This window comes from Scleropages formosus, chromosome 20 (genome assembly GCF_900964775.1).
Source record: "Scleropages formosus chromosome 20, fSclFor1.1, whole genome shotgun sequence".
In the NCBI taxonomy this organism is placed as follows: domain Eukaryota; kingdom Metazoa; phylum Chordata; class Actinopteri; order Osteoglossiformes; family Osteoglossidae; genus Scleropages; species Scleropages formosus.
The window spans coordinates 5848726-5874409 of NC_041825.1; the positions used below are offsets into that span (position 1 = coordinate 5848726).

General features: G+C 45.4%; 2 protein-coding genes across 6 annotated transcripts; one reads left to right on the top strand and one right to left on the bottom strand.

Annotated features, from left to right (window-relative positions):
* The first annotated feature begins 989 nt into the window (after positions 1-989).
* Positions 990-13238, top strand: LOC108923954 (uncharacterized). 2 transcript variants are annotated; one of them, XM_029246927.1, is made up of 13 exons: positions 990-1455; positions 3127-3129; positions 4175-5081; positions 5622-5850; positions 5942-6081; positions 6431-6999; positions 7770-8034; positions 8627-8831; positions 9321-9502; positions 9960-10064; positions 10416-10580; positions 11956-12049; positions 12698-13238. In XM_029246927.1, exons 3-13 carry the CDS (start codon positions 4187-4189, stop codon positions 12759-12761), a joined length of 2913 nt encoding a protein of 970 aa, XP_029102760.1. In that variant the 5' UTR covers positions 990-1455; positions 3127-3129; positions 4175-4186; the 3' UTR covers positions 12762-13238. The 2 variants fall into 2 exon arrangements, with proteins under 2 accessions (XP_029102760.1, XP_018590551.2); XM_018735035.2 differs by lacking the exon at positions 3127-3129 and having other exon boundaries at positions 990-1451.
* A 2321-nt stretch (positions 13239-15559) lies between these two features.
* cluap1 (clusterin associated protein 1) lies at positions 15560-25582 on the bottom strand. Of its 4 annotated transcripts, none has more exons than XM_029247035.1 (12): positions 25142-25582; positions 24336-24447; positions 22758-22842; positions 22265-22444; positions 21495-21590; positions 21164-21247; positions 19954-20087; positions 19635-19776; positions 19459-19531; positions 18586-18699; positions 18381-18433; positions 15560-16192 (listed from the first exon to the last, which is right to left on the bottom strand). In XM_029247035.1, exons 2-12 carry the CDS (start codon positions 24434-24436, stop codon positions 16013-16015), a joined length of 1242 nt encoding a protein of 413 aa, XP_029102868.1. In that variant the 5' UTR covers positions 24437-24447; positions 25142-25582; the 3' UTR covers positions 15560-16012. The 4 variants fall into 4 exon arrangements, with proteins under 4 accessions (XP_029102868.1, XP_018590394.1, XP_018590393.1 ...); XM_018734878.2 differs by lacking the exon at positions 25142-25582 and adding an exon at positions 24638-25069 and having other exon boundaries at positions 18586-18696; XM_018734877.2 differs by lacking the exon at positions 25142-25582 and adding an exon at positions 24638-25067 and having other exon boundaries at positions 15561-16192.
* Positions 25583-25684: the final 102 nt, after the last annotated feature.

The window sequence follows — 25684 nt, forward strand, 5'->3', positions numbered from 1 at the left end:
GCGAGGGAAGCCTGTGTTTTATTCTCTGAAACAGGTGTTGAACAGATAATTCCGAAACAGATTATTTTCAGTCCGATCTTCATGAAATCAACGTTAAAAAGTTATAATGAAATGCAATGAAATCAGGTTTTAATTCAATGAATTTTAAATAGTCCATTGCATGCAATAATTGCACCAGAATTCGCAGGCATCTCTTAAATCATTTCAGTGTGTGATGCTCATTAATATTTAAATTAGTCCTTTGTCTCGGGTGAGAGAGATAGAGTCTTCATTTTACAATTTATAGAGCAGGGTATTGTTACCGTATCCAATCACGGTAAGTACCTCGATCAAGGGTTTTTTACTACACAGCTGCAGGAGTTGGAAAGGACAACGTGCAGATGGTAAGAGAGCAGATATGACTATATTTGTTTTACATTTATCAGACACGTTTTCTCCAAAGCGACTTCCAATGAACTCTATGTAGTGTTACCAGCCCACACACCTTATTCACCAAGGTGACTTACACTGCTAGATACACTCTTTACACTGGGTCACTCATCCATACATCAGTGGAACACACTCTCTCTGTGTCACTCACGCACTATTGGGGAATCTGAACAGCATGTCTTTGGAGTGTGGGAGGAAACCAGAGCACCCGGAGGAAACCCACACGGAGAACATGCAAACTCCACACAGACTGAGCGGGGATCGAACCCACGTCCTCTCTCACCACCCAGCAGAGCTACTCGCTGTGCCACCCTGCCCCTCAACTACCACGCCACCCGCTGGCTGACGCTCCGAAAGTGAACATGATACATTGTCACGTTATTGTTATCGATTCCGCCACGGTGCCTCGTGCATGTGTTTAAATTAGGGCTCCGACGCGGTTCCGCTGCCCAGTTCCGTTACGAATCGAAGTGACGGAATTGAGGGGATGTTGCGAAACGTCCCGGTTGCTAAATATCCTTGATTTTTCCCTTATGGTTTGTTAGGGTTCACCAAATATAGTGTAGCTGGAGAAGTGAAAGTGGGTTGAAACTGGCGAGGCAAACGCTGCAGTCTGAGCTGTGAACCCGTGTCCTGCTGGTGTCAGTGTGTATCGACAGCCTCGAGACACACACAACACGGGGTGTATCTTCTTCCAGTCCCTTACGGAGAGTCACGGAGCGGGGTTTGTCGAGGACGAGAAGAAACCCTTCTGCTGGTTGGGGGGCGCAGTCTTCTTGCATCTCATCGGGAGGAGATCTCGGCCAACTTTTTCTGAGCATCTCTGTGGGATCGCCCACGCAGGACGAGGAGGAGGAGGAGTAGGAGGAGGAGTAGAAAGTAGGAGGAGGAGACGTGGTCAGGCTGGTGGACCCATAAGAGCTCTCACCGAGGAGAACGTGTCTCCAAAGCAGTCGTGCGGGGACCGAGCTGGAAGATCAGGAGGATCCGACGTGGAGAAGAGGACGATCCTCAGTCCTCCAGTAAGTCATAAATTCTGTAAAGTCACCCTAGATGTTTCCCAAGCAGTAGAGAGTAGTCGCATGCTGGCTGGTCTTCATGGGTTGGAACTCTTAGTGGATGAGTTCTAGTCTTAGTTCTTGGCTTCATGCGTTACTTGTAGTCCTCATGGGCTGGAACTAGTCTTGCTTAAGTTCTTCATGGGTTAGACCTTGTCTTAGTTCTAGTCTTCATGGGTTGGAACTAGTGTTCCAGTCTTAGACCTAGTCTTACTGGATTAGTTCTAAGTTCTCGTCTTCGTGAGTTAGTTCTGGTCCTCATGGGCTGAAACTAGTCTTGGTAGTCTCCTTACATTTGTTTACAACTCGTCTTGGGTTAGTTCTAGTTGTAACAGGTTAACCAGTCTTGTTCTTCTGGACATTCAGCTGGGTTCCGTCCAAAATGCGCGTTCGTTGACACTCGGTCGGTGTGTGATGTTTCAGTTCGTGTCTTTTTCGCTCGCTGCCCAGTGTGCGCGCGCACGCGTGTATGTTTTACCACGTTGTACACCCCCGCTCGCCCGTTCGAACACGCAGCTCGCCGCCGCCGCCGCCCCGGGACCGCGCCTGTGCCGCCTTAGTTAGCTGGTTACGCTGTTTAGTTAAACGACTAACTAGTCCAGAGCAGCTGCATCGTGTTCGGGGTTAAAGGAGCGCTGCCCAGCCTTTGTGTCCGACCCGGAGAACTTAGGAGGTTTTAGGTTTATTCCGCATAAAATGAAGTTCTTCATCCAGGTGATTCGGCGAACAAACACGAAAGTGTGAAAAACGGATTTGCGAGGAGGAATCTGGGCTTAAATGCAACCGGAGGGTCGAGACGTTTCAGCGCCTTTTTCAGCGTTTTGTCCCACTCTTAACTCTGTTTTCGAGTAACAAAAGCAACATGTGATACATTTTTGCATTTCATCCTTCAGATGACGCCGCTCTTCAAAGCGACTCGCCGTGTTTAGCTGCGTACAGTTATAAATTATAACATATATAAATTTATTTTTGTGCGTGTGCTCGTGTGGCGTGACTTTAAACAAAGCTCTACCGAGGTACACGAGCGGACATGTGAGGAGTGCTTTAACCACATGGTGATGGGGAGGGTGCGAGCCGAGCCCATCCGCGCGCTCCAGTCCCGGGTCAACGTGTTTCCCCCCCGTTTGTCTCGACGAAACGCGCCTGTTGTACTGCCTCGACCTCTTAGTCAATTAGTTATTTACCCCCTCATTTCAAGGGTTAGTGAGGAAATGTGATTTAATAAATTATTCATTTTTTTTAATACAGACCTACAAGTTCATTCTACCACACTTGTATGAACTCTAGTCTAGGCAAACAGGTTTTTTTTTTTTTTTTTTTGTTCCAGGTCATATCCCATTTTTAATCGTTCACATTTATTCACTTAGTCGATGCTTTCCCCCAAAGCAACTGACAGTGTTAAGCCACTGTTAGTCATTTACCCTTTTATATAGCTGGGTAATTTTACTGGAGTAATTTAAGTATTTGGTGCAAGGGTACTGTAGTTGGAAGTGGGATTCAAACCTGCAGCCTTGAGGTCCATAAGTAGCAACTCTAATCACTGCACTACCATCTGCCCCTTGTGTGTGGTTACTGTTTTATTTATCATCTTAACCAACCTGCATTGTCAACATGTACAGTCAATAACACATGTACTAAGCCAGCTGGTAGTGTAATGGTTAGGTCTCATCCCTTTGGACTCGAAGGTTGCAGGTTTGAGTATCATCTCCGGCTGTAATAAAGCAAAGTACTTGTCCTTTATAAAAAAAAAAAAAGTGCTCCAGCAGAAGTTACCCACCTATGGAAAAAGGTAGATTATTGTATCTTGAAGTTGGTTTGGAGAAAATCAGCTGAACACAGTAATGCTGATACGACAGATGTCGTTACACTTAGCTTAAAGCTATTGGTCTTTCCTGGAGAGTCTGGGATTCAAACCCAGTGTTTTTCACTTGAGTGCAGTGCTTTAACCCCAGCACCACAAAGCCGGCCATCTGTTACTAAGCACTGGGCAGGAGGCCACAGAAACCGAATGTTTTAAAAAAAAAAAAAAAAAAAGGGAACCAATCAACACACAACAAAATTGATATTAGATTAAAAAACAAAATGCTTAATTTTAGCTAAGGGACTGTAGGTGGCACAGTGGTTAGAGCTGCCACCTTCAATTCTAGGGACCAAGGTTTTGATCCTACCTCATACTGTAGTACCCTTAAGCAACTTTTAACCCTAAATTGCTCCAGTGAAAATGACCCAGCTGCATAAATGGCTAATTCATTCTAATTTAGCATTGTAAAAGCTTTGGAGAGAAGTGTCAGATAAGTGAATAATACATTTAAATAAAAGTAAGAGGTGTCCGGGCTGCATCCTGCTGTGTGTGTCCATGTCCTTAAATACAGTTGGAACTGCGCACTTTCGCAGATGTCTTACCCCCTGAGGGTGACTCACGGGTTCAAAGAGTTCAGCTTGACTATGAAAAGTCAAAGCTTCTTTTCAAATGGAAACATGAGGACCTGAAGTTTGCTGGAGGACGTGTGTACTCGACAAAGGATTTCACATGCAAATTGAATCGAAGGCTCACATTTTATATGAATACACTGAAAATAAATTACATTTATTGCATCTCTGTATTTGACTCTATCCTTTGAATGATAGGAACCGTATGCTTCTGTCCCTCGTGTCTGGTTATCTAAATATTGATAATGATCTTTTAGGAGCGGCAGAAGATGTATACCCTGAGGAGTGAAGGATTTGTGTCGCGTCTTTGTGGCACGAGAGCCGTCGCAACTGTTGGACGGCGGTTCCCTGTGACTTCGCGCGTGGTTGCTTTCCTCTTGTTGGTTCAGCTGGTGTCGTCTGTGGTGGGTGAACCCTGCTTCATAATCAGCGAGGTGAACGCAGACAACCCCAAGCTGGATGCCACGGAGTTTGTGGAGTTGTACCACACCAGTGGAAAGAAGACCTCTTTAGCCGGGTACACTTTGGTTTTCTACAACGGCAATGGAAACGTGGCCTATAAGGTACTTGACCTAAACGGCTACGCCACAGATGACAGGGGCTTCTTCTTGGTGGGCTCTGCTGATGTCCAGCCTAAACCGGCAGTGATCCTGCCCCCCAACACTGTGCAGAATGGGCCGGACGCTATAGCGCTTTACCATGGCGAGGAAGCGCAGTACAGTGAGAAAATGAACCTGACCACCGTTGGCTTGGTGGACGCCATTGTGTACGCGACACGCAGGTCGAGGGATGCGGAATTTCTGGCAGACGTCCTAACACCGGGGTCTCCGGCGTTCCTCGAGGACGACAGCGTGCATGAGGGCGACGAGTCGATAGAGCGTTGCTGGCTCTCTGCTGGGAGCTGGACTTTTCACGTGTCCCCTCCATCCCCCGGTCAACACAACCTCTGCCCTGCCCCCGAGAGTGTGGACCCCCGCATTAATGAGCTCCAGCTCGGCGGGGGCCAAACGGTGGGCTTTGTGGAGCTCGTTGTACCTCAACCCAGTGACTCCATGGTCCTTGTGCTCCTGGATGGAAAAACCACCACGGTCACCTTCAGCATGGACATCAGTCCCACAGCGAAAGGGCTTTTCCTCATAACCTCAAGGGATAGTGGACTCGCAGGTAAAGTTTCTGGGTTTGGGGTACTTCTGTTTGTGTTCAACAATTGTTACTTTAGTAACAGATCCATTGGACGAGCGGCTAAGATCTCAGGATTGGAATCGTACCGTAGAGTGCAAACGGTGCAAATGCAGTCATCGTGTGGTCCGTGTTGTACGCAGTTGACAACGGAACGGAACAACCGAACCGTACCATTTTTGGAACACGTTTGGTCGTTCTCGCTTTAATGACTGAGCTCATGGGTACATATTCCTTAATGCTCACATGTACAACCAAACCTGCTCATTATTTTAAAATATTTCACTTTTTAATTCAGTTTTGCAACTCTGATCCCTTTTGCAATGCGCAATGTTTTATTTCTGCAAATATAGGGTAAAATTTTAATTGATTAAATTTAAATAGTAAGAAAATACATTGCCATTTCTCAAGTGTTTGACTAAAATGGTATCAGTCATAAGACCTTGTAAGTGGAGCTTTTTTTTTTTTTTGGGGGGGGGGGGGGTAAATGAGAGTAGGGAGTTGATCGTGACTTTTGCTTTTCAGGCGATGCAGTGTTCTTTCCAGGCAACCTCTCCGTATTAAAGCCCCATGGGTCATCTTCGGGGGCTGTGGCTTTGTATAACGGGACAGCAGCGGACTTCCTCGTGGGCAATCCACTCAACTCGCAGCAACCGCTGGACGCATTTGTGTATGCGGAGTCCAACGGTGAAGTCGACGCCAATGTGGTTGAGACCCTCATCCCCGGAAGAGAGGTCTTTCAGCTCAGCAGCAGGCAAGTAACAACTGTACATCGCACACGGCGATCTACGTCGTCGATAAAACCCTGTCAACCACAGGCTGGACTCATTGCGGACTCCTTTCAGGGTGGACAACGAGGTCATCGCCCTCAGTCGCTGTGGCGCAGCTACCTGGAACAGAGACCCGGGGGTTTTCGTTGAGGCCGTTCAGACGCCAGGACAGCCCAACGACTGCTTGTGGCCACTGTCTTGCCCTCAGAAAGTTGGTGAGGAATAGGGCGGATGGGGTGTGCTGGTGACCGTAGCACTTCTGCACTACACTGGCATATTGACTCTAGACGACCACGTCATTGCTGCATTTCCATTTCCCTCCGTTTTCGCATGCGCTTGATCGAGGAAGTACGATATCCCACTTGTGTAGGTGAATTTAACGGTATGCAGCGCTTGATGTCGCTCACTTATTTTTAGCTTGGTGCAGAAGTAACTTGGCCTTCTCGTAACCCCACTCCATCAAGATGCCAATACCAGGACATGTTCACACGATATTTGTTGAATTTAATTATCAAATGTTATGCAAAATCCGTGGCGCTGAGCTCTAAACTGTTGTCCCCATAGTAACCCCGGAAGGCACCGCACCTCCCCTGCAGCCGCCCCCCTGGGATCCAACCAACCAGCAGGACTTCCTGTTGAACGAAGTGAACGCTGACACCCCGGGTGATGGAGAGGACTCGGAGTTTGTTGAGATCTGGCACCCGGCTGGGAGGCGGATGTCCTTAGACGGTGTGTGGCTGCTGCTCTTCAGCGGCCACAACGGCAAACCCTACCGAGAGATCAGCCTCACCGGCTACTTCACAGATGCTCAGGGCTACTTCCTCGTGGGAAGCGACAAGATGATCCCTGCCCCTTCCATATCGTTGCCTCCTAACACTATCCAGAATGGCCCTGACGCCGTGGCCCTGTACCGCAGCGCCAACGGACCCCCGTCAGTGCTGTCGGCAGGCATTCCAACCCAGGGTTTGCTGGATGCTGTCGTTTACCGCCAGTCAGCAAAGGAAGCGCGTGACCTGAGCGATGCCCTGACCCCGGGACAGCTGCCCCTCCTTGAGGACAGTTCCTTCCTTGCAGAGGATGAGTCTCTCAGTCGCTGCAACAGCCTGCTTTCCGCTGACTTGTCGTCCTTCATGGTGAGCATCCCTCCATCACACAAGGATGTGTCTTGGGAGGTGTTTACACACTGATATTACTCAAATTACAAGTAACATGTATAAGCAAATGAGGATGGTTCAAAAAGGGGTTATGATTTCTTTGAAAAATGCCATCTTTATTTGCTTATTTAACACAGTCCAATTTGTGTGATTGCTCTTGGTAAAATGTTTGGCTGATGTTTTTTGTCAAAGCAACTTACAATTTCCCATTCGTACGGCTAGGTAGCATAATTTCAGCAGTCTAGGATAAGTGCTTTGCTTAAGGATACAGCAGCTGGTGGTGTGGGATTGACCAGGTCCTGCTCTCCAGTGGATTTAGGGTTCAAGCCCTGCTTGGGGTGCCTTGTGATGGACTAGCATCCCATCCTGGGTGTGTCCCCTCTCCCTCTAGCCCTGTGCCCTGCATTGCTGGGTTAGGATCTGGCTCCCCGTGACCCTGCATGGGATAAGTGGTTTCAGACAATGTGTGCATGCACTACAGCCAGAGGTGGGATTTGAACACCCAGCATTTTGTATCCAGAGGGATCAGTGCAGCGTTGTATAACCCACCTCCAGCTGTAATACCCTTGAGCAAGGTACTTACCCTAAACTACCCAGCTGTATAAATGGATAAGTAACTACAACCTTAACACTGTGTAAGTCACCTTGGAGAAAAGCATCAGCTAAACGAATAAACGTAAATGTCCTTTACATAAATAACTTTGCGCTGCTTCAACCTGAATCCTGATTGGTCAACTATCTTTACCTAGTTGACATCACCGACCCCTCTGGGGAAGAACACGTGTCCTAATCCTCCAGCGGGGGTTGTCATCAACGAGATCAGCAGCGCCCACTGGTCCGGCAATGCCTCGCAGGAGGCCTTTGTGGAGCTGCTGGCTCCCCCTCTGACGGAGCTGCATGGGTTGGTGTTGCTCGTGTTTGACGAACAGTACCACGGAGCCGCTATAGCCCTGCGTCTCACGGGGACCACCGGGCATGATGGCTTCTATCTCATCGGCAATGTCACGGGTGCTGGTGAGCACTGGCTGTATTTTAATATCAGTTTTTTTTTCTTTGCTGCCCCCTTTATGCAATGTAACCGACAGTGTTGCTTAATCTTAGTGATTTATCCACTTTTACAGCAAGGTATTCTTTCCTTATCAGGATACATGATAGTAAGGGGTACTACAGGTACTGGGGGATTTAAACCAGGCACCTTTAGATGAGAAATCCATAACCACTGTGCCACCCAGAGTTGTCATCTAGCTTTGGGGTTTATATTTGGGCATAATGCTGCTATAAATATGGTATGAAAAAATATCTTTTTGGCAAAAAGGGTTCTTTACATGACACTTTTTGCAAGAGAAACTTAGTGTTAAGCTACTTATCTACACATTACTACAGCTAGATAAGTGTCTCACTCAGTAATACCACAACTGGAAAGGGGATTTGAACCAACAACCTTCGTATTTAAAAGTAGTGGCTCTAACCACCACGCTGCCAGCTGCCCCCTTCCCTATTTGAAAACTCTTGATTCAACAGATTCCGTGTGTTTCTGCAATATTTACCACTGCCACCTATACCTTCACTTCCACCACGTTGATGTAAATATTCCTGTGTTCTCCAGACCAGACATGGCCCCCATGGGTAAATGGTGCAGCAGTACCCAGTCAGGGAGTTGTGGCTCTCTGCTACGGCCCCCTCTGCTCCAGCAAGGCGGGGCTACAGGGGGCCAACTCCAGCCTCGTGGACACGGTGGTGTTCACCAAGGACCAACACCTGCTGAGCATTCTGGGAAGGAGCAAAGGACAGCAGGTGACGCCTGCTCTCAGGTGAGTATCAGGGTGATGGAGCATAATCATGCACGGTGGCCCAGCGAGTAGTGCTGCTGTCTCACAATGCCTGCATGGTGAGAGAGGATATGGGTTTGATCCCTGTTCAGTCTGTGTGGAGTATGCATGTCCTCCCAGTGTCTGTGGGTTTCCTCTGGGTGCTCTGGTTTCCTCCCACACTCCAAAGACATGCTGTTCAGGTAGGTGAGTGAGTGTCATCCACTGATGTATGGATGAGTGACCCAGTGTAAGTAGTGTATCTAGCAGTGTAAGTCACCGCGGTGAATAAGGTGTGTGGGCTGGTAACACTACATAGACTTGCAATGAACTCTATCTAATCCAGCTCTGAATCTGCCATCACATGGTGTTGAATTTACAAGTGTGAACCCTAGGCCTGCTGAACACCGTCTCCAACATGCAGTGTTGCTGGAGCGGAGGCCGTAATGTCTAAGCGCTTATTGTTTGCTTCGCTGTCCCTCGCGCCCACAGGACAGTGGAGGGGCCCGTGTCCCTCAGTCGCTGCTCTTGCTGCGAGGTGAGGAGCCCGCTGGTGTGGACTGCCTCGGCACATACCCCTCGCCTCGAAAACCTGTGTCCCAGCTCCACGTTCTCCAGCAACATCGACCTGTGCCTCGGACCACCTGGTACCGACGGGGAGCAACACTTTCCGAGTACGTCTCTGTCCATAACGAACGTCTCATCATATAAAATTTGAGAATCGTGTCACTTTAGGGCAGTTTCTTCTACCTGTTAAACATTAGTGGAGAATCCCATGACATAATTATAATTTCATGAAAGGTCTTAATCTAGCAACTGCTTTTCTGACACCAATTTACTATACAGCTGGGTAATTTTTAACTATTAGTTGAGGGGAAGCACTGTGGCCAAGGGTACTACTGCAGGAGGTGGGATTCAAATCTGGGTCCTTCAAGTGCAAAGTGGCAACCTTAGTCACTGTGCCACCTGCTGGCCTGGTCAGCAGTTAGCTCTCTAAGGAGAATGAATGAATATTACTTCATATGCGGTTTGGACAAGGTATTCAATTTCACCAGCATCGCATATTGGCAAACGGTGAAAATCGTTCGTACCGCACGTCAACACCTCCGTTCTCTGTGTGTCCCTTCGCAGATTGCAGTGGCTGGAGGTCGGAGGATGGCGGTGGCCAGGAGGTGGAGGTGGCCCTGTACCTGGAGGAGCAGTGTCACTGTGGGATCTCCCCTCTCTACCTGCGTGGTGAGCCACTCGCTGTCGGTCTGCGCACGCACACAACTTCACTCCTGTGGAAGTACACGTGTATGTATTATGTGCGTGAGTTTGGAGTAGGCCAGGTCCACAGCCTATCCCAGAATCGCAGGGCACTTGGCTAGTTGGGGTACACCCTGGGCAGGATGCCACTCCATCACAAGGTATATGGAGTATATACCAAAACCTGCTTGTGCTGCATTCTTTTCACTGAGTATATATTGCGCAACGCATCTGAGCGTTTCTTATTTTTGGCCCCCAGAATTTGCTTCGTGGCACAAAAAGTTCAGCGAGATGGAAACGGTTCTGTCCCCATTGACCGTGTTTTACTTCCTTTCCCAGAGGCGAACTTCTCCTGCGCAGCAGGACGGCTCAGCGTGCAGGGCAGCATCCAAGCTCTGTCGGCCCGCCAGCGGGAGCTCATTCTGCAGGCGTCCCGGGACCACTGGTCCAGGACCCTGGGCAACAGCTGCTCCAACACCATAGTGGACAAGTCTGTGGGTGAAAGTATGTCCTGCGCTTTCCATCAGATCCAATTTTGTTACATATTTAGCATACTTTTTCTCCTTTTATCCCCAAAGTGACATACAATGTTAAGCTACTTTACATTGATTTACCCCCTCACGCTGCTGGGTGGTGTTAACTGGAGTAATTCAGGGTGAGTACCGTGCTCAGGGGTTGGATTCAACCCTAGATCATCCATGTAAAGGGCAGAAGGTCAAACCATGTGCCACCTATGGTCCCCTTCAGTTATGAAATGAGTGATGGTATATTAATTGCATAATTTTTCATTGGTTTACTTTTTAACGTTGAGTTAAATCTAGTTTCTAGAAGGTAACGCTAAGCATTGAACAGGCACTACCTTCGAAGATCACCAAGGCTGCTCGGCACCAACACGTGCATTTCCTCATACAGCTACTTCAGGCTCCCGATCTTCTATAATTTGGAAATAACGTGGCACGTAAAGCTCAGAATGCGCACGTCCGTATCCTGCGGATGACGAGTGCGGCTCGGCTCGTGGCTCAATGTCTGCGGCGTGTCGTTTTGAGTCATCGCAGAGCATCGCCGCAGTTGCAACAGCGGCGTTGCGTTCCATGGCAGAGGTCATCCCGTGATTCACAAATTGCGAACCGAAACGCTTCTCCATTTACGCCGTAACTCGGCGCTCGAGTTTCATCAGACTCTCTTATGCAACTGCTTCTAAATCACAGCTTGCGACAGCCTTATTGTAGGACAAAGCAAATGTCCAGATTTCCCCTTTCTGCCGAACGGCTGTATGAGGATTGTATCATTTCTGACACTTCATAAATATCCTTTGAGATTTTTCACAGATCAGGTACAAAAGCAGGGTTTGCATCAGTTATTCATTTAGCTGAAACTCTTCTCCAAAGCAAACTACAACCATTCCTCCATTTCCACATGTGGGTAATTTTTACCGCAGCACTTTAGGGTAAATACTTTGTTCAGGGGTACCACAGCAGGAGGTGGGATTGGAACTTGCAACCTTTGGGTCATAAGACAGCAAATGTAACTACTACACTACCTGCCCTACTACAAAAATCAAAGCTGATTAAAAGGTACTAGAGGAGCTTCCTACCCTTAAATCCCACCTCCTACTGTAGTACCCTTGACCAAGGTACGTACCCTGAATGGAGACAGTAAAAGCTTCCCTGCTGTACGCAAGGGAGAATCATTGTACGTAGCTGAACACCGCAAGTCGCTTTGGCCAGTCGATGTATCGACTGATTAGTTTCTGCTAAACGAATGTAAAAGTACATTTTTCATGTGCCGGAGAATGATCTTTAGACGATACCTTCACTGATATGTGGAAGCTGGTAAAGCCAGTCCCTACTGAGGTACTGAAGCAGTGTTTTCCGATCAGGGTCTGGTCTCGGCTACCAGATCGGCCTGGTGGTGGGAGCGCTGCTCCTGGTGGCGCTGGGAGCCGCCCTCTTCGCCTACTTCTACAAAAAAAGGTGAGGATCGACTTGCTTCGGTGCCAGGTCGCGCTCCGCAGAGGTCTCGGGGTCACCCGGTCTCGTACCGTCTGCAACACCTTCGCTCGATCCTGGGCTGGTGGGGATCGGCTAGTCTACTGACCATAAATGACACTTAATGATGGCGCAACAGCTGCGGATGAACGTTGTAAAGAATAATTACAGACAGTAATTTGCAAAGCCTCGCTCATTTAGTTTTACGGCATTCTGAAATATAACAACTTCAAAAGGCATTGAAGTTGTCCAATAAATCAGTGCTTTTGGATAAGCACAATATTTCTCCGGCCTTCTTCTTATAACTTAATTGACTCCAAAAAGCTCCATAATTACCGCTTTATATCTGAAATAACAAACCCGATTTTGCTGCGTGTTTAATATTGATTCCTGTTGTAACAAATCTGAGAATGACATCAGTTATAAAAAAAAAAAAAAAAAAAGCTGATGTAAAATGTCATATGAATAATGGTAACATCAGAGCAGTAATATGCTGGCAGGAAAATAAGAGATATAAATCAGCTGGAATCAAGCCCAGCGCCCGCTCTAGTCTGGTGGATTGAGCGAGATGAGAGAAGGTCATTTGGTTGATTATTTTTTTTATATATATAATTTTTTTTGTGTGTGTTACAGGCGACCTCAGGACTATTACTCAATGGAGCTGAACGAGCACGTGGAGGAAGCTGCTGAACTGTAGACCTGCACCATCTCCCCTGCTGATGTTCTCAGGAGGCCCCGTGTTCCGGGGAGGGGTCCCGGTCGGAGTGCGTCGTCGTGTGCTGGCCGCTGGTTTACGCTGAGGTGCCCTGAAGAGAAGAGCACCGCAACACACAGACGCCATTTGTACAAGACTCTTCCTAAGCAGTAACTTCTTCCTTGTATCTGTCCACTGAAGTTACTGTAGATGTTGCACTGCTTTGTATTCGAACGGTCACCACTGAAGCTCTATTGGATTTTTATTCCTTTTTATCTTCTTTCTCATTAGATAAGGGTTTGAGGTTAGTCGCTCCAGTTGGTTTTTACTGCCACATTTAAAAAAAAACTGAGATTTTCTCCCTGAAACGCATCACGTCACATCTGAAACTTTTGTGTGTCTAATATTCTTGTTTCCATTGACATCTTTTACTTTGAAACAATGTAAATATTGTATGTAGGGACTGTAATATTTTTTTTATTTTTGTAACAAACTCTCAGCCTACTTTGACCAATTGTTTTTCCTAAGGTTTGCAGCTGAAATTTAAATAATTTTTCAATAACAAACATGATGTTTTTGTATGACTTGTGCCTTACAGGATAAGCCAGATACAGTACTTGCAACAAGACAGATACTTTAGATATTAAAATTAAATTACCTGTTTCTGTCTGTTTTTTAATTTCTGCAATAACTGTTCAGCTCAGGAGAATAACAACTCTGATCAAATATAATTTTTACTCATGTGTAAACAAACAGGCGGCACAATGATACAGCACTGGCACCTGACATCTCCAAGTGCACATCCCCTTGCGGGTTCGAAGCCCCTTTCATCCCTGTGGAGTTTGTACACAAACACGGGGTGAATCTGCATCCCCCCCCCAATGACTCAAAAACATCACATTACATTTACATATTAAGCAGACACTTTTCTCCAGTGAACTCTATGTAATGTTATCAGCCCACACACCTTATTCACCATGGTAACTTACCCTGCGAGACACACTACTTATAATGGGTCACTCCTCCATGCATCAGTGAGACACGCTGTGGGTGAACCTGAACAGCATGTTTTTGGAGTGTGGGAGGAAACCAGAGCACCTGAAGGAAACCCATGCAGACACAGGGAAAACATGAAAACTCCACCCAGACTAAGTGGGGATCGAACCCATGTCCTCTCGCACCACCCAGGTGCTGTGAGACAGCAGCACTACTCGTTGTGCCACTGTGCCAAACACGAATAGTTAACTCTAAACTGACCCTGGTCTGAGTATGATGGGAGAGACAGATGCCCTGTCCAGAATGTACTGTGCTCCACACCCCACTACTGAAGTTTAAGTATTAAATGAAACTCCTTATAAAGTGGAGCTCTTGTAACCTGAATGGGTGTACCCTGCGATATGACAGTGGATCCTTTCCAGAAGCACTTAGGAAGGTACGCGGCAGCTCTACACCGAGGTCCAGGACTCATTGTTGGGCTGAAAGGGCAAGACTCGGGCCTGGAAAAGAAATCCATTAGGGAAACGACGCCCGTTCCGCCGAAGAAAAGACACGCAGAGCACTTGCAACAGAAAAACGCTCTAAACTTAACTTTCGTGGCACAAGCGCTTCTCCGCAATACATTTCCTGGATGCACCCACCGCAATAAAAGTACTTACCACCAAAACAACCTTTATATAGTCTGAACGACAATGAGGAACTTTCTAATAACTTCTACTCGGCGTGAATAGAAGTTGTTTACGCCCTTCGAAAAACACCGCTACCGTGGCATGCTGCCGGAAAAGGAAAACATTTTTAAAAACCTGACGTTTGTAACCCTGGCAAAGGGCCCCTGCTGACTTTCCGAAAACCCATTTCCGGAGTTCTCGTCCTGGACTCGGATCTTGCGGCGGAGAGTCGGTGCAAACATTTGATTACGGATCATTCCGGCCCGTTATATTTGCACGGAGCTGCTTTTAAAATAAGCCTTGCAAAAAAATTAACTCTCCATTGTGCTTGTATTCTTTTTGTCAGCTTGTCTGGTATCTTTTACCCCAGTGCGATTGAACAACAAATAAGGGATATTACTGGGATTTTATTCTGTATCTAGTGATCCAGTCTAAGACGCATTCAGTGCGCTTGCAAACTGTGAAATTTATAGTGCTGCTGCAGACATGTTTTGGTTTAGCTTTTTTAAGAATGTAATTAGTTAAACAAACATGCCGTGACCTCGATGCCTCCTCCGAGAGGTTATTTTTACCAAGGCAACTTTGCGCAGCACAGATTGAAGCGACTGGATACACGACTGTAGTGTTCCTAAGAAGTTATGCACATCTGTGTGTTTGAGAGCATCCAGGTTGGAGTGTGTGTGTGTTGTTCCAAAGCTTTGTGTCTTGCTTCTGTGCGCCAGCAGGTCTGATGCGAGTGTTAAAGACCCCATAAGTAGTATCAGTTCCATGAGTCTTAACTTAGTTAACAGGGTACAATGTGACAAATAGAATGTGAAACTGTATAATGACATGTAATAGAGCATAAGGAATTAGTTATCTTGTAAAATACAGCATATTCACACATGTAGCTGATGGTTTTCTTCAAAGACGCTTATAACAGCAAGGTCAGAATTATTTACCCGTTTATACAGCCGGGTCATTTTTACTGGAGCAATTTAGGGTAAGTACCTTGCTCAAGGGTACAACAGCCAGAGGGGGGACTCAAACCTGCAGCCTTTGGGTCTAAAAGTAGTATCTCAAACCACATGCACATATACAAACAAACACACACATTGCTGTACAACTAAAGAAGAGACTTATTTCCAGCTTCCCTCTGTAATTAAGAGTATCCGTCGTTTTATAACAAGCTTCCAACACTGTCAAGCCTTTATTATAAAAAATGTTCTTTACAATCAAGGAAAAAAAAAAAACACTTGGAACACAACAATAGTGTCACTATTAACTTTCGGTTTCACGGACGCCTTTGCCCAAGGACATGTTTCATAATGATTTATTCATTTCTAACATCTTCAGTCGTCTATAATGTTGTAGTCATTTGGTCACGAGTTTGTCTTTCTAGAACAATTTACACAGCTTTTAAACTGTAGTTTATAGTAACGGCACATTTATGAATATCGTCGCAACACCACGGATGGTCCCTATGCGCAAGTGTAAGATGACACAAGAGGACACCTAAGCTGTACACTTTCCTTCCAGCTCTAAGCATGTGGTCTGCATGTCGTGGCGCGGATCAGACGTCCTTCCTCAAGCGGAGAACCGGTTACCGCCTCAGAAGTCGTTGTCGCTCTCCTCCAGCAGCTCAGGGCGGCGGAGGCCATGGGAAGGCCGTGAGCTCCTGGGAACGGGCGCCTCCAGGCTGTCCTCATCCTCGGGGTCGCCGTTCTCGTCTTCGTCCTCATCTTCGTCGTCGTCGTCGTCCACGTCGATCTCGCTGTCCTCGGATGTTTCCTGAGGAACCAACACCATCAGAACATTCGCGGGAGAGAGCCGTCGGCTCGGTCAAACGGGACACTTGGATAAGTGTCCTCGACGTCAAAATTCTCAAATGGGAAATATTTTTTTAAGCAGCGAAACGCAACTATTCACGTTCATGTACAAGTACCTTCATATATGCTATGGTTCCTTCACATTCAAGCTTAATCTAGAAAACGTTCTTCCACCTTCCGAGACATTTGGAAAGAAACGAAAAACCGGTTGATCGGAAGCCCCGGGTGCGACTCCTGACAGAACATGTCGGGGCCGTGAACGCTTACGTGTCGTGACTGAGGCCGCGACGAAAAGATTTTCTCAAGTCTACCTGAGAGCGTGGGAAACCACTTATATCCTGCTGCGTAGGTTGCTGTACAAACCCTAATCCAACAAATACAGAAATCACATTCATTGAAATAAGTCAACTATCAACATCACAGCTATGGAAACTATGGCTACCAAGGGGGCACAGCACCAAACGGGGGCTTCTAAAGAGCAGGCTTTGCTCGCGCTCATGTCGACTTTCCATTCTACGAAAAAGGGTCATGGTTCTCCAGCGTCTGACACCGAAGTGAGGATGAGGAGATACGGGCGACGAACACTGATGGAGACCGCCGTAAGTGACGGGCAGGAAACCCCTGGGACACACACAAAACCAACCTTCTTCTTCCTGCCCGTGGGGGCTCGTGGAAGTGAGCCAGGCACAGTCGTTTTGGGCTTTTGGGAAATGCGTGGTGTAGAGAGGGAGAAAAGATACTTGAGTGCTGGGGAAGGATGAGGGGTGAGGCGACGAGGACAAAGCACAGGCAACCGGCCGAGCGGTTTGAGTATCATCAGAGCAGGAATGGAAGTGTTTTCTGGGGACAGTGAAGGCAAACTGAACACCACACGCCAGGTGGTCCTCGACTCATGACACGTGACTTACGACAGCTGTCCCATCACTCTTACATTTAGATTTATTTATTTAGCAGATGCTTTTCTCCAAAGCGACTTCCAATGAACTCTATGTAGTGTTACCAGCCCACACACCATATTCACCGTGGTGACTTACACTGCTAGATACACTACTTACACTGGATCACTCATCCATACATCAGTGGAACACTCCCTCTCTCTCTCTCACTCACACACTATGGGGGGACCTTAACACCATGTATTTGGACTGTGGGAGGAAACCAGAGCACCTGGAGGAAACCTACACAGACTGAATGGGGATCAAACCCACGTCCAAGGGCACCACCCAGGCGCTGTAAGACAGCAGCGCTACTCGCTGTGCCACCGTTTTTACATAATAACATAATTTTTGAGTCCTAATGTTCCTTTGCAACATCGAAGGACAACCGCTCCACCTGCTATACGATAACATCTGTCCGGCGCAGTACCCCAAAACACCATGTTTCTTACCGTTTGGGTCTCACTCAGCGTTCAGGGGTCCATCAGCGATCGGTACTTATCTTTTGTGATTCTCATCAAGTTACTTTTTAAGTCAAATGTGTAACAAGAAAAGAAGCGAGTTTGTTTGGTGTTAGAAAGAAAAAGACATTTAGAAATAAAACTGAAAATAATATAGTACAGATTGAAAAAATACTATAGTGTATTTGAATATACAGTACATATATATACACAATATATATATAATATATTTGAGTATAAAATAATATCTATATTACTGTAATTTTTATATGATTTTATATGATTAATTGGGGGGAAAATGTAACAAATTCCCTTCATATGCCCCAGTATTTCAGTGTGTTCACTTCGTGTCAACTGAACATGTACGTAGGCAGCTGGTAGAGTAGTGGTTAGCGCTACTGCCTTTGGACTCAAAAGTTGCAGGTTCGAATCCTAGCTGTAGTACCCTTCAGCAAGGTACTTACCCTAAATTCTTCCAGTAAAGTTACCCAGCTGCATAAATCAGTTAAAAAAAAAAAAAAAATTATAGGTCACTTTGGAGAAAAAAGTGTCATATAAATACACTTATAGTTTACTTAATACAGTATAAGTGAACCCTGGCATAAGTCGAGGACCACCTGTAGCACCGAGATTCGACCTCCCCGACCCGAGCGAGTGCCTATCCCGTGTTCGCTCACGCAGTGAGAAGGTGGCTGCTCCCATGTGTCTGTGATGCATGCGACAGGTGGTGAAAGTCAAAACCGTGTGGACTGACCTCGTCGCTGTCTCCTCCCTGCATGGTGCCCAGAAATCGAGCTCCACCTCGCCCTGTGCGGGACAGACGAAAAGACAGGCTGTGCGGTGCTTCTCGTTTCCCCTGGACCCACTTTCACACCTTATTCTCTCACGTAGAAAGAAACTACAAGTCCTGCCATAGCAGGATCTTGCAGGATTTCATGCACATTTATAACCAGTTGTACCTGCGACGGGCACATTTCTGATGGGCTGAGGCTTGGAAGGCCTGCGATCGTCAATGTCGCTGTCCGAACCCTCGTCCTCGGGAATGTCCATGTCTGAATCTTCGTCTCTCGCTGCTGCCGGCAGAGGTGCATCAGACACGATTTCACTGACTGTGGGAGGACTTGGTGCCAGGAGTCATAAGAGCAACAGTGCAGGTGCCATAAACTACGTTGATTTACACACTATGAAAATATGAGGCATGTCTGAGAAAAGCACAGATTCCCTTAAGCGTAGATCCTAAAGTCTTTTCAGACAGCCTCCTGGAGCTCAATCCAAATCCCCGAATCCATGCCAGGGTTTCTTAATCCATCAGAAGACCTTAACTGTTACATTTACATCGAATGATTTAGGAGACGCTTTTCTCCAAATTTAACTAGAATTAAGCTGACAACTTTATCCAAGGTGACTTACAGCATTAAGATACATTAATATATTAAGTCATTGAGATATGATAAATTGCACTGTTTTGGTCTTAGACCTGAAAACCTGAAGAAATTTTGATTTTGCAACTCCAAATATTACCTTCAGAATTTTCTTCTATGATGTGAACTGGAAGTTTAACAATCATGTGCAAAATATTAACCCACTGCACTTATTCACCATTTTTGCATATGGACACACACACACACACGCTACAGGCAATTTAGTCATCAATTCAGCTGAAACACGTCTCTGGGCTGTGGGAGGAAACCAGAGTGTCCATCTGTGTACATTCTGCAACGTACGAGCTGGACCCAACAGGTCCGACCGTCATTAAAGGTCTAAATGGCCGAGTGCGGTGGAAGTTCGGCTGAATCCTGGGAGAGCGCTGTGGACCTCTCGGACGTGCCCACCTCCGCTCCTCATAAGCCTCCTCTCCTCCTCGCGCAGTTTGTTCTGCATCGCACGCAGGGTGTTCTCAGTCTCCTGTGTGAATCACACGCATGCACACACACACTGGTTAAGCTGATGGTGCATCTTCTTCTTCCCCAAGGATCATCCAGCTCCATGAGGTTCCCGAAGGCCTCACCTCAAACCTCTCCTGCTCCATCCTGTGGTAATCCTCCAGCTGCTGCTCTAGGAAGCTCAGGTTGCGGAACTTCTCCACGTAGGTCTCGTAGTGCTTCTGCAGCTCCTCTTCTATTTTCTCGTACTCATCCATAAAAGCTGGCCTGAGAAAGGGAATTTAAACTCTCACAGGGCATCCCACCTATACTTTCAAACTCACAGTAACTGTACTCAGTTTTCCAGTCATTACATCACCACATTCCACCCCACCATAGGCGTAATTGTCTTGATTAAGATAAACACGGAGCCTCGAGCCCAGACTGGGCAGGCTGCTGGCTCACCGCACACTCTGCAATGTCTGCAGACGCTTCTGGTTCCTCTCCAGCTCCTGTTTCTTCTTTTCGATCTTTGCCTCCAGACTGGCCTCATCTGACGACACATTGTTCAGCGTGTCTTTGGTCTTCTGGACATTTTCCTGGGGGCAGAAAAACGTTCACGTGACATATCGGACAAATCAGCACCTTTACTGACTTGTGTTTGGACTTTTTATTGAGCTCAACGATGCTTTGTAAAAACAGGACTAAGAATGTGCCATATTTTACTACATTTACTGAGCTTTTCTCCAAAATAAATTGCACTGTTTGGCTACTTATAATGATTTATCCATTTATACAGCTGGGTAATTTTTACTGGAGCAATTTATGGAAAGTACCTTGCTCAAGGGCACCACAGCAGGAAGTGGGATTCAAATCGGCAACCTTTAGGCTCCAAAAGCAGCCACCGTAACTGCTTTGATACCTGATGCCCCTTTTCAGCCTTTCAAGTCACATTCTTAAATTGTACTGGATGTAAGTATGTTTTTTTTTTTTAATATAAAGTAAACCACACGGTTCTATTGATTCGACCCCAACTGGGCCACGAACACCACAGCAGTTAACAGTGCCGGCATTCGGGTTTGTAGCATCCCTGGGTCAGAATCAGTCCGGCACCCCTTAGATTTCCATCTCCAAATTAATAAAGCTATTCATACATACACATGCACACACACATATATAAAAATACATATATGTGTGTTTTTTAGATATAGATACATAGAGATAACGGAAAAAGGGATAAGAAAATTGGAATTTGTAAGTAAAATGTTATTTCTACCAAATTATTCATGACAATATTATATAGGCACAGAGCACAAATTTTGTATCATTTTATTTAATATCATTTCAAGGAAGTTAATAAAACTGTTTATTAAGCAAAGTTTTAAAAATTTGCCGTTGCCAGGTTTCAGATCCCCCGCAGGGATTGCAGAGGTTTGTTTAATTGTAAAACCAGCCCTGGTGCTCTTTCTTCAAAGTTCCTTGAGCATGGTAGAAATGATAAAACGACTTCAGTAAATAGTACCCAGCTCTTTAAAAGGGTAAATCTCTATTTGTTAAGGATTAAACTTTATAAGGGTCATTTTATCCTTAACGAGACATCGAATGACAAGAGCAAGGTCCAATAATTCAGTATGTGTAACACTGGACCGTGTGTGTGACGACTCTCCGTACTCACAAGGACCTCCTTGATGGCAGCTCTCAGAGCTTTCTCCGTCTCATTTATCTCCAGGGGTCTGGCAATGGCAGCAGTTCTCATTTCCTAGGAGGGAGAACAAATATCTAGCTTCGTACGCGCGGTTGTGCGTGTGTAAAAGTGTGTTAAACGACTGAAGCAAGAAACACGCCGATACGAGTTTTACTGCATCTGTTACTACCCACCGCGTGAACGCCAACGTGGGACAATTTTAAGTTAAGTGCTTCGCAGTCCGAAGCCCATCTTCGCTGCGTTCCGGGAAGAGCGCCTCCTCCTTCACGCACGGGGTGACACACGCGACCCTCTTCCTTACCCTCAGGTCCACCTCCTTCCCCAGCAGGTCGTAGAGTGTGACTCCTTTGGAAGTAATTTCTGATGCCAACTGTCTTGCAGCTTTCAGGTCAGAAATCTAAAACCAGAAAGAAAGATGTGTTGAAGATGTGTCATTGTATGTTATTAGTCACACACAGGCTGGAAACAACATGATCACCTAACGGGGTACGTTTCACTGCTCTTGACCCTTCTTGGTTTGACCCATTTGACCCAAATACAGATGCTGTTATGTGTATGATGGAGACTAGAAGGTACCCAAACAATAATTATAATCCGTGGCAATAATATGGACGGGGGAGCCTTAGGGAACCTGAGCTCTGTGTACTCGCAGTAGGAGTGATGTACTCTGGTAGAGACACTACAAGGTTGTATGAATGCAGACTCAAAGGGATTAAAGCAGCACTCAATCGAAGAGTACGCTATGGTTACTGCTCCTCTATCTTCATTTCTTTAGGTCAAACTGGAGGTTTTACTGCCATAATTTCTGATTCATTTATACGCTGTTCTGCTGCAACCTTTCAATAACTTTTTAGATCATTTTTCCTTGAAACTTGTAATTAAGTGACAATTCCAACAGTCAGGTTGAGAAGACATGAGTGGTTGCATTGTTTGTTACTTCTTTAAACTTTGGATGAGCTATAACAGGCCTTATTATATATAATAAGACGGGAGGATGCTGGATATTCTGAAGCAAACAACAGACGGTCGCCTTGTTGCGAAGACAATTAAGGCTCTATCTCATTCTGTCACCTTAGATCCCAAATCAAACTTGAACTTGCTGCTGTCCTCTTCAAGCTTGTCCCCAGACGCCAACTCCTTGGTCTTCATGGCACCATACAAGACAGACGTGATCTTAAGCATCTCCTTCACTGCATAGCCATCTGCCTGGTAGAGACGCTTGGTGTTCAGTTTGATGTGAGCTTTTGTAGCCTGTTTGCGGAAAGAAAATTAAAAAAGACTAATTCAGGCCTCAACTGCAGCATGCAGTATTTCACCATAGATTCAATACTGAAAAATGTAAGAAATCAGATGCGCAGTAAAAGGTATTCGGTTCCAAGTGCCGGGATTTCTTTACTGACTATATGAATATATTCTGAACATTTTATTCTTTCCTATTATTTTCTAGTTCCATAATAAAAAAGAAAAATATGGTCCACTGAAAGAAACAAGCAGGACATAGATTATTTGTGCAGTAGCAGAGGTTAATTTATAAATAAAAAATACCAGACAACACAAAAAGTACCATAAACTGGGCGACAGCTTTAATGAAGAAGACTCGGTCAGACTCCGTTTCAACATCACTCGGAATGTCCATCTGAGGCTCATATCTAGAGCGAAAGCAAAAACAAACATTGACTGAAGCGACCAGGTGAGGCTATACAGGTGTTTTTTAGACAGCTTCCAGACTATTTTTTTTACTGCAGTATCCCTAACAAAACATCCTACTGGTGCCTCGTACTGAATCCTCTCTAAACATAATTAGTGGTACTATGCTTCTTATACATTTTCCAGGTTTTATTGCTCTACCAAGAAAATAGATGCATTAAAATATTTTGCCAGTAAAAGAAAAAAAATGCCACATATTGTACAATTTTACTTAAATTTGCAGATTTCTAGCAAATGACCCTACTACCTATTACCTAGCGTTTTTACTCCCACTACTTTCCCAAGCACTACATTCTTAATGGCGCGACTTACAATTGTTGGTTAGTTATGAGACTTTAAGGGGAGGGAAAGTAACTATAAAACGGTCATCGCTTTTAACTGCCAGAAAAAGATTTCTTCTACCAAGGATGATATTGATGTGCCCTCCTAAAACCTGATGATGCTTATACTTTCAACATAAGACTCTCACTGTTGACTCTTTTAAGCATTAAAATACTGCAAAAACATACAGTTCCAGTCCTATGATGAACTTGGACTAATAACACGACGTAACAAATATTTTATGTCGCCTTTGTTGCATTTTCCATTCAGTTCTGTTAGATCAAACATACTTTCGGTGTTAGTTCGTACTATCAGTGAGTTTTCAGAAAAATATTCCACATTCTTTAAAGTGAAAAATTTTGATGAATTTTGCCACTGGCTTCTAGACGCTGAATATTCCAGTACGTTTTAGGACGAGATGCTTTCTAGAATGTTCTGGTACACGCTAGAATGCCTTCTAGAATCTTCCAATGGCTACAATAATATGTGAATAATCATGACACGCTAGAAGAACTAGCAGTATTTTTGTAATCGATAAACTTTAGTTAATAAATTCTAGCTCATGTAAGGCGTAACCGTTCATGCACCGTAACTTTATGATCGTGGCCAGATAAGCCTTTATACTACTCCTGTATTGTATGTAAATGTTTGTGTACCTTTTTAAAAAGAAGAAAAAAAATTGGTAGGAAGGTGATCAGGATTAGTCTGTCCTGAGTTTTGTGCATCTACTCATGCGATGAACATCGGTGCATCAGGTGGAAAGTAACAAACTAGGTTTACTTAAGAATCACATGTCTGCAACTATGTCTCTCTTTCTCCTAATGTAATGCATAAATTGTACTTTTGCTGAGATGTACGTCGCTTTGGAGAAAAGCGTCTGCTAACTGAATAAATGTAAATGTAATCAGAATCAATGCAAAAATCGAAACAACTAAGAATTTTGTTGCATTTCGTAATTGTTGCCAGTGAGGTGAACTATAAAATGCCCGAAATACACAATCACAGTTAACGTAAAGAAGCCTAGGCACGAAAAATGCGAGGGTGCTGTGGGCCCGGGTACAAGGAGAGCCCCGCCGAGGGTTGTCAGCCTTGGGGAGACCATCCCGATGGAGACCTTTTCACCAGCCACACGAGGATCTCGGACACAAGCGCGAAGTTTGGCGTCCTGAAGTTTTCCACGGATATGAGGCGAGGATAGCCCAGGGCCCTCATCATCTCTGTGAAGTCTTGATAGAGAGAGAGAGAGAGAGAGAGAGAGAGAGAGAGAGAGAACACTTTCAACCATGAACCTCCTGTGCGAAAAACATGATCATGATCACCAAATCATCCTGGCCAGATAAGACATAGAGACGGTTATTCGATTATCATTATAGAACAAATAAAAGACAAGAATGTTTGCAAGCAGATCATACTCACTCCTCAAGTCTCGGAAAGACATGATTTTTTTGGGTTTATTCTGACAAGCACAGGAGGAGGGTCAGGGTGCAGAACGAAGAACAACAATCTAATACCACCACGACTTGCTGATACTGCGCCGGAAATGACAAATGTTAATAAATGCGATCAGACTGCATAGATTGAATACGGCTGGTTAGCGTTGGAACAGTAGCACGTCTTCATCGGCTACCGTTTCATCGCTTAAATTTCGATTTGACGCAGAACTCGCAGCGTCGCGCGTCCCTAAAACGGATTCCCCCAAAAAACTGCAGTCTCCATGGCATCCAAACATCTACGGCAAACACCGGGGGACACACCTCATCTGCAAACCGAAACGCCTTCGCGTCTGCCATTCTACTTATAAGGGCATTTTAAAAAAGTATTTAAAAGTATTTTCACGTTTAAGTTTTCAGTCAGGCAATTAATTTTTATCGCTTGATGTGTGTGTTGCACCCTGAAGTATCAGCATTTTAGAGTACTTACGTTACGTTACTGCTTTATCTTAAGGCCTCGGATTTAGGTTGTTTAAATTACTCGCTTTTGTTACTTGCATTATTATGAGATTTTTTTTAATCTCGAAAATTTCTCCAGTTTGCCACAGTTTTTAAGCATTAGTGGCATGATGTCAGCTGAAGACGGATTGGTTGCGGTTCAAGTCCTGGAAGGAGACTGCTGCTACACTTTAGAAAAGAGTTCGACCTGAATTGCTGAAGCAATAACATGAAGCTGATGAAATCTGTAAAACGGGACATTTTTTGGCTAAATGAAAATAATAAAAAAGGTCTGCATTTATTTTTTAAAAGTTCAAATCCCACTCCTGCTCGAGTCACTGTTGTGGCATTTCTTTAGCGAATGGTTTCCTCCTTAACTAACATTTTCGTTCTTGGACTTGAAATGCATTTCTGCGTTTGAGTTGTCTCTCCACGTTGCGAAAGATACTGTTATTATTACTATTGCTTAATGCTTCGAGCACTTGTGAACGCGCGCAACGATTGTGCGTCTAAAAAACTTCAAATCCCATGAGGC

Bases quoted from the DNA above. Each gene is read 5' to 3' on its own strand.
- LOC108923954 (XM_029246927.1), top strand. From the start codon at position 4,187: ATGTATACCCTGAGGAGTGAAGGATTTGTGTCGCGTCTTTGTGGCACG. The intron at 5,082-5,621 runs GTAAAGTTTCTG...TTTGCTTTTCAG, and splicing joins AAGGGATAGTGGACTCGCAG to GCGATGCAGTGTTCTTTCCA. The intron at 9,503-9,959 runs GTACGTCTCTGT...GTCCCTTCGCAG, and splicing joins CGGGGAGCAACACTTTCCGA to ATTGCAGTGGCTGGAGGTCG.
- cluap1 (XM_018734877.2), bottom strand. From the start codon at position 24,659: ATGTCTTTCCGAGACTTGAGGA. The intron at 22,445-22,757 runs GTACTTTTTGTG...TTCCGCAAACAG, and splicing joins AAGCTGTCGCCCAGTTTATG to GCTACAAAAGCTCACATCAA. The intron at 19,777-19,953 runs GTGAGCCAGCAG...TCCCTTTCTCAG, and splicing joins CAGACATTGCAGAGTGTGCG to GCCAGCTTTTATGGATGAGT.